The 12,990-nt window shown below is 46.5% G+C and overlaps 2 protein-coding genes across 5 annotated transcripts; both read left to right on the forward strand.

Annotated features, from left to right (window-relative positions):
• Window positions 1-632: 632 nt before the first annotated feature.
• On the forward strand, window positions 633-3,394 carry S100a5 (S100 calcium binding protein A5). 2 transcript variants are annotated; one of them, XM_074048071.1, is made up of 2 exons: window positions 633-770; window positions 3,174-3,394. In XM_074048071.1, the coding sequence occupies exons 1-2, from the start codon at window positions 633-635 to the stop codon at window positions 3,315-3,317; spliced, it is 282 nt and encodes a 93-aa protein (XP_073904172.1). In that variant the 3' UTR covers window positions 3,318-3,394. The 2 variants fall into 2 exon arrangements, with proteins under 2 accessions (XP_073904172.1, XP_073904173.1); XM_074048072.1 differs by having other exon boundaries at window positions 3,177-3,394.
• Window positions 3,395-4,555: 1,161 nt separating this feature from the next.
• S100a6 (S100 calcium binding protein A6) lies at window positions 4,556-6,002 on the forward strand. Of its 3 annotated transcripts, none has more exons than XM_020186056.2 (3): window positions 4,556-4,672; window positions 5,311-5,469; window positions 5,777-6,002. In XM_020186056.2, the coding sequence occupies exons 2-3, from the start codon at window positions 5,332-5,334 to the stop codon at window positions 5,906-5,908; spliced, it is 270 nt and encodes an 89-aa protein (XP_020041645.1). In that variant the 5' UTR covers window positions 4,556-4,672; window positions 5,311-5,331; the 3' UTR covers window positions 5,909-6,002. The 3 variants fall into 3 exon arrangements, with proteins under 3 accessions (XP_020041645.1, XP_073905065.1, XP_073905064.1); XM_074048964.1 differs by lacking the exon at window positions 4,556-4,672 and adding an exon at window positions 4,737-4,889; XM_074048963.1 differs by lacking the exon at window positions 4,556-4,672 and adding an exon at window positions 5,121-5,187.
• The last annotated feature ends 6,988 nt before the right edge of the window (window positions 6,003-12,990 follow it).

Raw genomic sequence — 12,990 nt, forward strand, 5'->3', positions numbered from 1 at the left:
TCCTCCCTAAGGGGAAGTGGTTTTCAAATCTGAGTCACATGAGCTCCAGCTGTCTTTTCTCTTGATGGGATGGTTGTGCTAACAGAATAGAGGCCCTCATTCAAACCCAGCCTCTGCAGCCAGGTCTCAGAAGTATTCTGTCCATGCCAATGGCCCTCCCATCCCTGTCTACTGGCCGGTCTCTGGGTGTAGCTGTCTGGGTCCACTACTAGAGAGTAACTGGGCAAGTTTGATCACTTCTCTCCTGCTTCCTGCTGAGACCTTATCTCCCAGTTCCAGCCCCAGCCCCCTCTAACCCCTGGACTCTCTCTTTGCCCTGTCCCCCACTTTTATAATGAGGCACTCCTCAATAACAGGTGATTGGGGCACTGGGGGAAAGGAGGCTGACTAAGGTAGGAACTCCCTTTAGGTTGAAGAGAAAATCCTGACCCTTTATCTGCTCCACCATCCGCAACCAGTTCTTTTGGAGGAGGTCATCCTGTCCTTTCTGTGCCCCTAGACCCCTTTGTCAATGTCTCCTGGGCAGGGGAGCTTGCAGTCTCCTCTGGAATCTGGACAGTGTCACTATTCTGGCTGCTCCAGAATTTGGACTGTGATTGTCCCCTCTCCCCACTCCAGAGCTGCACACCGTGATGGAGACTCCTCTTGAGAAGGCCCTGACCACTATGGTCACCACTTTCCACAAATATTCGGGGAGAGAAGGGAGCAAACTGACCCTGAGTAGGAAGGAGCTAAAGGAGTTGATCAAGAAGGAGCTGAGTCTTGGAGAGGTAGGTGACCATTCCTTTGTTCTCCACTGCAAAGTCCAAGTGGTCCCTCTGGGGACACACCACCCACCTTTAGGATACTCTAGCCTAAGTCAGAGGCAGTATGGCTGAAGAGATGGGCAGAGGCAGATGAAGAGCATGAATATCTTTTTTTTTTTTTAGAAAGCATAAGAAACTTTTATTGGCAGAAACTGCATCATGTATCTACACACAATACAACTTTCTTCAAAGCAAACTAGGAACATTAGGCGTTTGGTCAACAGAGACAATATTTTCAGTCACTTTTCTCACAAATGTCACAAGAAACAAGTGAGACCATCGTTATTGAAATAATGTAGTGAATGAAAGCATAATATGGAGTGTTTTAGATATCCACATTTTCACCCATTTACCTTTTCACAGTAACTTTATTGTCTCATTGAAACTGAAGGCCACTGATTTCAAATTGACAAGTGGAAGCTCTGCCCCCTACAGACCCTTGCCTTCTTGCATCACATACACTGAGAATGGTTTGGTGGGAGAACAGATGCTCTGGCTCCTACCTGTGCATTAGCCACAGGAGCCTGCTCTGCTGCATTTGCTAGCAGCCGTGCCTCTGACTTAAAATCCTAAAGCTGAAGGGCATGGGTTCTAGAAAAAACTCAGTATCAATCAGGCAACCATTTCTAGGTATCCATGCTTGACTCTTTTTTCTGCTCAAGCCCTTTCATGAGTAGGTAAAGAACTGAACATTTACCCAAGAGTTTATGGAAATCAATAGATGGTGATTTCGCTGAGATAACTGACGACTACAAAGAACAACTATTTTAGCATAAGGCAAGTTCAGTTCTTAACCAAAATTAGAGAAATATTATTTCCTTTGTCCTCCTAAGCTTCTTGGCAGGAAGTCTGCTCTCAAATTTTATTTTAATTAATTAATTAATTAATTAATATTATTCATATGTGCATACAATGCTTGGGTCATTTCTCCCCCCTCCCCCCACCCCTCTCCCTCCCTCTCCCCCCACCCCCTCGATACCTGGCAGAAACTATTTTGCCCTTGATCATGAATATCTTGAGCCAGCAGAGCTCTAGACGTCTGTGTTGGGGAATGAGTCAGGGTCTCATTGGGAAGCAGGAGAGCTGAAACTGTGTGGGACTATAAAACCAAGTAAAGGAGTCTTTGATGGTGGGGCAGGTGTCACAGTGGTGGGAGAACCTCTGCTAAAAATCTTGGGTGAAGAAGGGATCTGGGGTATCCATGTCCAGCTGTGGATCCAGGTAGGGATCCTCCCTGATTCTCTTCTGTGTGCCTAGCACAGCCAGGCCCTTCAGACAGTGTTGACTAACAGAGGTGACACCATGAGGTGCACATTATATTATTGTTTTTATGGTTAAAAAATTAAGATTAGAGAAATTGTCCAGTGAGAGACTGAGCTGGAATTCCAGGCTTTCCTTTTTTGTTTTTTGTTTGGCCTTCCTTTTTTGTTTATAATAAAACTTGGTGGTGGTGTTGGGAGGGTGTTCTGTTATATTCTGTACCCTGGTGACTCCCTCCAGAGAGAAGGCCCCCAGAGTGTGTCCCCATAGGCAGGGGGTGAAGCAGTTGCCAGTGTCCCCTGGCCTTCTCTCTAGACTTCCTGCCAGGCTTTTGCTATCCTCGAGTTAATGAGGGCAGAGGAAGGAGCCATTGGCCCATCAGGGGCTAATTACTAGGGGACATAGGCCTAGGGGAGGGCCTGGCTAGAGCGGCGTGCAGTCTGGGGACTATGATTGTGTTGTAGAGGCAGTTTCCATCTCTATATGTCTGGTATCCTAGGAAGACCTGGAGCTAAGGGCAATGAAGAGGGGAGGGCAGGATCTGCCCGTGTGTATTTTCTTCCTGGTTCACTCCTAGGGCTCTGGTTCCATCCTCTTGGTGAAGCTATAGTGAGAGGGCAATGGAACAGATAGAGTACAATTGGGCACCAGGCTGTGTCTTAACCCAGCTCTCCTAGCAGGGGAGGCACATAGTGGCTTCTCAGCTCCCATGTACTGATCTCATGGAACGACGTGTTGTCTAGGTCTCTTCCCAACTAGCCCTTACAATGAGGACAGACCAAATCTGAGACTTGAGTGATGCTCAGTGCTATGGGGTCCTCTAGCTATTTTTATTAGATGTTGATTATTATTTCTTTGGATGGGGGAAAAGCATAAGAGAAAGGGAAACTGGGTTAGCCTTTCTATTGTAATTATTTGGAGTCAGGACTCAGGTCACTGACCCCTACCTGATGCCAGGCCCTATGCTAGATGTAAGTTGGGGCTAAACTGGGGGTCGGGCTGCTCATAGGGGCACTAAATCAGCTGGGAATCCTCTGAGGCTGTCTTGTAGTGGTGGGATAAGGCCAGGAGAGGTTGCTGAGCTGTCTCTCCACTTGGGCCTTACAGAAGATGAAGGAGAGCAGCATTGATGACCTGATGAAGAGCCTGGACAAAAATAGCGACCAAGAGATTGACTTCAAGGAGTACTCGGTGTTCCTGACCACGCTGTGCATGGCCTACAACGACTTCTTCCTGGAGGACAACAAATGACAGGGGCTCACTTCTACCCTTGCCCCCAACTTCTGCAACTCCTCCCACAGACCATCTCTGGCACTCTCCTCCGCCTTCTTGCTCCTCCCAGATGGACCCTTCCAGCAGAGAAAATAAAGACTTTTTCCATCCCAAGTGTCGGAGGGCTGGCTTGAAAGGTGTCTTATCCCTTTGGTGGGCACAGGGGAACACAGATAGATGTTCTTGAGTGGGCAGAGGCAGCCTCTGGGTCCTGGGCTCTTACCCCATTGCTGTCTTTCCTCAGTGTGGGCCTTGTTGAGCTCACCCTGGTTCAGTTTTGTACTCCTGGAAAATGGGGAAGCTGCCCAGGCTTTTGCATGCCTCCCACGAGGAGGCAAAAATGCAGAGAAAGCTAAGAGGGAAAGTGCCTTGGGAGTGAGGAGGCTGGAGTGATTGAGGTGTGGCTCTGAGTGGGTCTAATTGTGGTAGATTATAGAAGGCCACCCTCAGCACTGGTAAACAAGGGTAGTGTGACCTTCACTTGGGACCCCTTTTCCTTTTCCTCAATTCCACCTCAGCAGCACCCTCCTCCTGACCCTATTGTCTCTGAGGGCCAGTGCTTTCTCTCTCCCCCCTTCAAAGTTTTCCTCAGGAGAGGACCCTGGAAACTTTTCACTCAAGGTGAATAACTAATGATGCTTGCAGGGCTTGGCTCGTGTGTGCACATTAATGTGCCAGCTGCTTTAAAGGGTGGAATTCTAGGCAGTGGGGGGAGGGGAGCGTTGGCGTTGGTAGGAATTTATTGTTAGTAGAGAGGGTGTTTTAGATCCTTTAAATCTTATCTAGTAGACCACTGGCTGCTCCTTCTCCTTCATGTAGAGGTGACTCTGGTAACCTTCTGAATGGGGAGGGGGGGGGTCGCTGGCATCCAGTAAGATCCCCTTTCCTCTCCTCACAAGGATGCTACGTTAGGGACTCATTCATGTTCAGGCAGGCAGGTGACAGAGGAAGAAAGAGTGACCACGCCCCCTCACCCCCGTGCAATATCACTGGGGTGCTTGGAAGAACAGCCTGAACTCTGGAAATTAGGGGATACTCCATGTCACCGTTTGCACTGGTTTCCAGCTAGGTCTCCTTGTGCTCTACTAGGCTCCCCCATCTCGGTTCCAACCCGGAACAGTCCCGGATGGGAGGCGTGGACAGTTGAGGGGGACTAGGGTGTGTGTGTTGTGCAAGCCGCGGGCGCAGGGTGGGGCTCGGGGCGGGACGTGGGCGGGGGGGAGGGGGCTCTCCCGGAGCCGGCCTCCGGGATACCGGCCGCTATAAGGCCAGCTGGACTGCGACACAGCTCATTGCCTGGACCGCTCCCTGCTCGCCTCTCTGCCTCTGGTGCGGTGAGTTTTCGTCAGCCCTGGACCTCCTAGGGTCCGCCCGCGCTTGGGCAGCGGGTTGAGCCCCACCGCGGTGTACTCAGCTTGTTGTCAGCCTCGGGATCCAGACTGGGCCCCTGTCTGCCTGCGGATCTCCAGGCCGGGAGGGAGAGTCAGGAGTGGCCCGGCTGTGCCAGGCAGGCCCCCGGCTAAGGCATCTGGATAGGGCGACTCCCCAAGTGTGCGTATCTGGGGTGCAGGGAGGGTGTGTCTGGGTGTGTTACTGCCACAGTGTGTGGTCCTGCTAAGCTGTATAGGTGCATATACAGCCTCCATTCCCCTCCCCTACCCAGTTATAGTCACCAATTTCTTCTGGAAGCCCTGGAGGACAGTCCACAGCCTGCCCCAAGCTACTGGCCTGGTTTTCGTCTTACAACCCTTGAACCACCTCTCTTGCTTTGGTTCCCTCAGGCACTGCTCCCTGGGCCCCAGTCTGCCCCTCCCTCCCCTTCCACGCCCTGGGCAGTCACCTGTGTGTGGTATGAGACTGGGTGGTTCAGGCAGTAGTGAAAGGGAGGGGGGTTAGTGAGGACTGAACCCTTGGGTGTGGTAAGCAAGAAGTCCCTGCTGCACATTGTACTGACCAGCCCCTCTGCCACCAGCTGCAAGCCCAACCTTCAGTCATGGCATGCCCCCTGGATCAGGCCATTGGCCTCCTTGTGGCCATCTTCCACAAGTACTCTGCAAAGGAGGGTGACAAGAGCACCCTGAGCAAGAAGGAGCTGAAGGAGCTGATCCAGAAGGAGCTGACCATTGGCCCAGTGAGTAGCCTCTTTCCCAGACTCTCTTCCTAGCTCTTGTCTATCTGGCTAGAATTCCATTTGTCATATTGAGCTGAAGATCCCTTCCCTTGAGGGGATAAAGATGCCCTCAGTCCACTGTCCTTTCCCCCTGAGTGAGGAGCCTGGGGCTGAGAAGAAGTAAAGTTCTGGTGAACCCAAGGTGGAACCCCTTCTTGGTGAAATAAGCAGAGCCATTTGAGTATGAGAGCTGCCTGGGAGGGGGAAAAGGAGAGGATCTAGAGTGTTCATCACCATTGAGTCTGGACTTCTCATTCTAACACATTAGAAGCTGCAGGATGCGGAAATTTCAAAGCTAATGGATGACTTGGACCGGAACAAGGACCAGGAAGTGAACTTCCAGGAGTATGTCACCTTCTTGGGTGCCTTGGCTTTGATCTACAATGAAGCCCTCAAATAAACTGGGAAGGTGGAGAAGTCCTCCAGAGGGCCTGTCTGAGTCAAATCCAGTGGTGGGTAATTGTACAATAAATATTTTTTTTGGGTCAAATCTACTATTGTGTCCTGGCTGTCCCATGATTTCTGATTCCTCCTTGGCCTGGTGCTGTGTCAGCCATCACAGTCTCCTCATTGTCAACCTCTGAGAGTGGGTCATTGACCCACTGCTAGCTTACAAGCATTAAAAAAGATGTCCCCTCTTGGCAAAGCCATCTTAAGCAAAGGCTCAAGTGGTTTCTAGTAGAGTGACTGGAGAAGGAAATGGTGGCTGGGCTGGGTTGAGTGGGATTTGGGGTCCTTCGAAGTGGGGTGGAGATAGTCCCAACAGGCTCCCCGAAGACATACTTTGCTCTGGGTATGGTGAGAGGGGAAGTGCTAGATAGGCCCTGGGGTGGGGCCAATCTACATCCTTCTGGAGAATGGGGGGGGGGACAGAGAGGGCACATATAAGATGCCTGAGACCACCAAGGATGCACAATGACTGCATTTACTCCAGCTGCTCATGTCCTAGTTGGAGGTGGCGGGGCGGGGGGCACACTTAGGAGTCTTCCCCTGCTTTCAGGTATGGGGTCTTTTTTGTTGGGGTGGTGGTCTGAGGTGTAGCAGCAACATGAACATGTGACTCATGAGATGCTTACAAATAGGGCCTGGTGGGGGTCCCTGGGTCTGGCCAAATGCAGTTTCAAACCTTCCTGTCAATATTGACCCAGCCTGTCCCTGCAGCTTCAGCAGAATGAATCATCTGGCTATTCTACTGGAGCCAAGCTGAGCCTTTCTCCCCCAACCCAGATGACTGATTGTCTGAATTGCTGTCCATTGTCTGCCTCAGTGTTTTCAGGCAGGAGGTGTGGGGAAAGCATTGATGTGTGTCTGCATTTCCTCAGCATTCATCCCTATAGGCCCACTAAGCTAGGCAAGTCCCTGCCTGGGGAGGGACTGGGGGGGAGTTGGAGAGGAGAGGAAGAGGAGGTGGTGATTCTTCACCTCAGAGAAGCGATGGAGACCACTTCCTTCTTTCTTACTCAGCTCCCTCCAGGCCCAACTTTGTGGAATTGAGTTGACTTCTTTCCCCATTGGGTAGAGATTAGTAAACAGCAGGGAGCCGCACCTTCTTGAAGCCTTTCCTTCTCTAATTGCCTTCCTTCACTGCAGCAGGAAGGTCTGGGTTGAGCTTCCCTTCTGCGCAGCCTGACTCTTTTCAACTCCCTCTGGAAGAGTATGCCTTTTCACTCCCTTGCACAGCCAGTGGCCAACAATTTGGGGTGCGGATTGAGCGCCCTCTTGTGGGAAGAGAGCAAGACACAGGGGCTGGGAGGTGGAGAGGGAGACTTGGGGTTGGTTTTTTTGAGCTCCTGGGAAGGGGTAACAAGGTGACTGGGCTTGGGCTGGGGAGGGGGTCACAACCTTGGTGGTCAGGAAGCCCTTCCTCTGTGGAGGGAGACAGGACTTGGGTGCCCAGGGAATATCAGGGTAGGGTGCTCTTTTGGTTCCTATGTGTCAACCCAACTTCATGTAAGACACACCTACTATAAGCAAGCCAGAGAAGGAAAGGCTTTTACAAAGACAAACAGAATCTGAACTCTACCCTCTCCTCCTTACCTGTAGGGGCAAGAAGACCATGGAGTTTGTCAGCCTTGCCTTAGGGGGAGTTGTTTCAAGGGGCAGACAGTCTGGAGGGAGCACTTGCTCAGGTGAGGCTCTCAGCCCTACATTTCTAGAGGGCTCTGGTAGGTGGGCAGGCCAGGCAGTTGGAGAGGAGAAGGTAAATATACAAGCATGTTCTTTAGCTGCTTCCCTGCAGCAGTGGAGGGGGACAAGGAATATGGATTGAAAGAGTAAAACAAACAAACAAAAAGCCAAATAGCAAATCTTTTGTTTGCATGGGAAAATGACTTTTAAGGGTCCCCCAGCCCTGGGCCAGGAGAGGGAAGTAGTTTTTACCATGGATTTGGGTGGGTGCAGCAGCAACAGTCATAAGGTGGAATTGGGTGTGGTCACATGTACAGACTGGCTAACTTTTATTGCTCCAACTGATTTAAAGTAGGGCATTAAACACTTTGAGCTTATTTTTGAACATGGTCTGGGCTCCCAGGAGAGGAAAAAGTTCAGAGTTGGGGTCTTTTCAATGGACCCCTTTGCTGAGGATGACCCATGATGATTCACCTGAAGGTTGTGAAGTAGGAGTGGCTCTGTGCTCCTCTTCCTTTAGTTGAGGCTCCTCCCCTTTGCTCCCTGCACATAGATACTAATCCTATAATCTTGTGGCCAGTACTCCCGTGAAGCTAGAACAGCAGCAACACCACCATCTGTTTCAGTAAGCTGGGTCATAGGGGTCAGTTAGGATTGACTCATAGGATGTAGTTGTCTGTTCTTTGTCCAGCATATATGAAATCATCAAGAGTAACACCACCACCTTACACTGTGTGGTATAGGGTTTGTATTTGTACAAGGTGCTATCATACCCACTGTCTTCTCATCTCTAGAAGATTGATGTGTAGTATGCATTATTAACCCCATTCAACAAGTGAAAAAACAGAGTTGCAGAAAGTCAGTGCCTCCACCCAGGTGGAACCAAGTTAAGAAGGAGCTTCAGGCAGATCTGAACCCTCATGATTCCAGGCCCTCCTGGTCCCAAGCCAACTCATTAGTGCTTATCTCAGCCTGTCCCTGAAGTTTCATGATTTACTCTGGCCATTTCTTTTTCATCTTCTCTTAAGTGTTTTAATTAAGTATTGAGGATATACAATGGCTCATAGACTCTACCTTAGATAAAAGAATAGATTCTTAGATAAAAGAATAACAACATAAAACCACTCAGTTTAAGAAGTGACCATTACCACTACCTTTAAACCTCCTGACTTGTCTCTTCCTTCTGTTTCCTTCCCTTTTAATAAATCTCTGTTTGCTCATGGTGTTTTCTTTTCCTTTATAATTTCACTGCATATATTTTCATCTCTGAACAATACATGGATTTGCATCACTGTGTGCTTTATATAAATGGAATAATAACACATGCATTCTTCTGCTATTAGCTTTTTTTCCTTGTCAAAAGCAAATTATGCTTTTGAGATTCATCCAAATTATTGGGTGTAGATCTAATTCACTATTTTTCATTGGTATATAAGAATTCACCATATGACTATAACATCATTTATCCTCCCCATTGCTGATTGTCATTTTGGGCTATTTCTTTTTTTCATCATTACAAATAGAGCTTCTAGATGGTGGCTCACACCTGTAATCCTAGATACTCAGGAGGAAGAGACCAGGATCATGGTTTGAAGCCAGCCTAGGCAAATAGTTCATGAGACCCTATCTCAAAAAAACCCAACACAAAACAGGGCTGGTAGAGTGGCTCAAGTGGTATAGTACCTGCGTAGCATGTGTGAGACCCTGAGTTTCAAACCCCAGTACTGCCAAAACCACCACCACCACCACCACCACAACAATAGCAACAAAAACTATTTTGTTCTATGAACCTTCCCATCTATTTCTCCTGGGACGTGTGCCAGAGTTGCTTGAGTTTGCATTGAGGAGAAGAATTGCTGATAACTTTAGTTCTTTTAGAACAAGAAAACTTGTCTTTCGTGGTTATTGTACTAATTTATACTCTTACTAGTATTACATTAATGCTGCAGTTATGCCACTCCTTAATTTTGTTGGACTAAAAAATTTGCTAATCTACTGGTATGAAATAGTAACTAATTCTTTGTGTTTCCTTGATTATTGGTAGTGCTGAACATCTTTTCATGTGTACTGGCTATAAATTTCTCTTTCTGTGAAGTTTATTTTCAAGGACCAGAGATTTTGCCCTGGTCCTTATTTGTTTGCAAGTATCATTTTCTAGTTTGTAACCACTATTATTTATTTTTTTATTTATTTATGGTGCTACTGGGGTTTGAACTCAGGATATTGTACTTGCTTGGCAAGTGCTCTTCTAATTGAGCCACACCTCTAGTGCCACTTTCTTGAAGAATTAAAAATTAAGGAGCTGGGGGTGTATCTCAGTGGTAGAGTGCTTGCTTAGTATGTGCAAGGCCCTGCATTTGATCCTCAGCACTGAAAAAACCAACAAAACCAAAACCCAGAAAACAAAAAGCCAAAGAATTAAAAATTAAGAAGATCTTAACTTTAAGTATAATTAAAATTAACATTCTTTTCTTGATATATGCAACGTTTGTATATTATTTAGGAAATATTTTCCTATCTCAGGATAGTATATTTTTTCTAAAAACTCTTTGTATGTTTGTTTTTATATATTTTAAATCCATCTGAATTTAATCTTCTACATATCATAACAGAGAAGTCAAACTTAATTGTTTTCCATATAGGTTAACAATTATTTCAGAAAAATGTATTGAAAAACCCCTCCTTTCTCCATCATTCTGCAAGGCCAGTTGTGTAATAAATACATTTGTGGGTATTAGAGAAAAAACAAAACATCTTTTCTTTCTCTACTCAACACACTCAGACACTTTCTCTCATGAGAGAACACTGGTTTGCTGTTTGATTTTGGGGAGTGTTTTTGTTTTTTCTTTCCAACTCAGTAACCCAGATTCAAAACAGGCAAATTTTCCTGAGTATCTAGATGGGTAAGTTTCTTTCTATTACGCCTCACTGTACAGGTGAGGCTTTTAAAACCTCAGCTTTATGCAGCGGTGGTGGGTGAGGTTCTCCCAATAAAATTTCTACCTAGAGAAGTTCTTGGGTATGCCCTTTTTGTCTCATCACCATGGAAGGCTAGGGCAATAGCGTCTCAATCTTGTCAGCTTTGGCAAATGTACTCAAGGCAAAACCCAGCTTCAAAGCTGTTCTTATTTCTCTGGATTCCTATTTTCATTTAGATTAAGCCTCTAAAGATATCACACTAAATTGTTTGTTCACTGATGCACTTTAAAAAGGTTTTTATATTTCATGTAGCATTTTGAGATGTTTCTGGTGCCAAGGAACTTATTCTGCCTCCATTTATTTCTTTATTCAGCACATAGGCACTCAGAAAGTGACTTCTGTGTGCCAGGACCTATTCTCATTGCTGGGGCTGCCTGATGGATGAAATGCCCTTTCTGCCCTGAGGGAGTTCCCTGGCATAGCACTCAGAGGAAGTCATTTCAGTTTACTTAGAAACGTGGTTTTAATGGATCTCATAGCTGTAATAAGACATTTCACAGAAGTGCACAGCTCAACTCCTTTATCCAGAAGTGAGGTTGTTGGTTTGAAGGAGTGGGGTACACCCATGCTGGGTGGGATTTTAGAAACTCACCAGTCCAGCTGTTCCCTGGAATTGCCTTAGGCAGGGCTATTGTGTATTCTGCAAAAAAAGACCTCACAAGGGAGTCAATGGGGACCAAAATTCAGCCTATGCTCCACCTTCTAACCTACCACCTTGGTGTTTGACTGTATGTGTATGGATGATGAGATGCCTTTTCTTATTTGCACAAAGGCACAATGTAGATTAGCAGGCCCAGAGATGTGTAGCTCAGGTGGTAAGGGGAATGCCAGTGGCCAGGGCTCTGAAACCTCTTCCTAGTTTCTGGTCAGGACACTTGCATTACTTACTTTATATGTGATTCCTTACTAAAATTTCATTAAAAAAACTAGGTTTTTGATGCCTTCAAAAAATCAATAATATGATCCTCCCCTCCCCCATTCCGTAGCATAAGTGATAAAATCTGAAAGAGGGAAATAATGGGTGGCTTGGTCTGGTCAGGATCATGGAAGCCAGTTTGTTCACCCCCAGGAGCAGTTGGAGTCCAGCTGTGGTGGTGGGTGATGTGTAAAACAGCCTAGGTGGGCAGGGAGAAGGGAGACATGGGTATTCTGGGAAGTGAGGCTTGTGGGGTGTGGTGGTAGACGTGAAAGGGGTCTCTAGACAGTATTCTGTAGGCCAATGACTTCCTCCCCCAACATGTTGATATAATGATTATTTTATATATTTCTCACAATGAAAATATCTTTCATATCCGATGGTATCAATAAACATGGTCATTGTAAAATATTAGAAAAATATTTTAAGATGTGAAGATAAAGAAGTCTGAAATCCTGCCTCCATGGGATATCCATTGGTTTGATTATGCATCATTTGATATATAATTTTCCATATATGGGATCATATGATAGATGCTGATCTGTGGGTGATACTTTCTAAACTTTATTTTTTTTAATTTTTATTTTTTTGTGGTAAAATGTATAACATAAAATTTATGATCCAAACCATTTCTATGAGTGCAGTTTAGTCCTGCTAAATACATTCACATTGCTGTGCACTGCTGTCTCAGGAAGTCTTATTTCACAAAGCCACATATTTTAACAATTAACAACACCCTATTGCTCCTCAGCCCCTGGCCGCCCCCATTCCACTTTTTGTCTCTCTGAGTTTGACTACCTAGGTCCCTCATCTAAGTGGAATCATACAGGATTTTTTTGGTTTTTTTGAGTGGCTTATTTCACTAAGCACATTTTTAATGCTCATCCATTTGTACTATGTGTCAGAATTTCCTTCCTTTTTAAGGTAGTGATACTTTACAAACATTTTTTGTGGTACTGGGATTTGAACTCAGGGCTTCATGCTCACAAAGCAGGTGCTTTACTGATTGAAACCATGTCTCCAGCTTAAGTGATACCTTGTTTTTTTTGTGGTACTGGGGTTTTGAACTCAGGGCTTCACACTTGCTAGGCAGGTGCTCTACTGCCTGAGCCACCAATCCTGTTTTGTGTTGGGTATTTGCCTGGGCTGGCTTTGAACTTCAATCTTCCTGATCTCTGTCTCCTCAGAAGCTAGGATTACAGGCGTGAGCCACCAGCACCCAGCCCCAAATGATACTTTTTAAGGGCAGCGTTTCTCCTCCTCTTCCTCTTCCTCCTTCTCTACCTTCCTCCTTCCCCTACCCTCTCTTTTCTCTTGTTTTCCCATTTACCTACTCCTACCTATTTAAGTGTAAACACCCAGGAAGATAGTGCTTCAGACTTTGGGCACCTGGGGCTTACCCTCAGGACCTATTCCAGGTAGTGAACATTTGACCTTCTCCCCTGGAGATGTAGAAATTT

This window comes from Castor canadensis, chromosome 11 (assembly GCF_047511655.1).
Source record: "Castor canadensis chromosome 11, mCasCan1.hap1v2, whole genome shotgun sequence".
Lineage (NCBI taxonomy): Eukaryota > Metazoa > Chordata > Mammalia > Rodentia > Castoridae > Castor > Castor canadensis.

What these genes read in the sequence shown, in the direction of transcription:
- S100a5 (XM_074048071.1), top strand. Translation starts at nt 633, where the DNA reads ATGGAGACTCCTCTTGAGAAGGCCCTGACCACTATGGTCACCACTTTC. An exon ending in AGGAGCTGAGTCTTGGAGAG is followed by an intron (nt 771 to 3,173) that starts GTAGGTGACCAT and finishes TGGGCCTTACAG; the next exon opens with AAGATGAAGGAGAGCAGCAT.
- S100a6 (XM_020186056.2), top strand. Translation starts at nt 5,332, where the DNA reads ATGGCATGCCCCCTGGATCAGGCCATTGGCCTCCTTGTGGCCATCTTC. An exon ending in AGGAGCTGACCATTGGCCCA is followed by an intron (nt 5,470 to 5,776) that starts GTGAGTAGCCTC and finishes CTAACACATTAG; the next exon opens with AAGCTGCAGGATGCGGAAAT.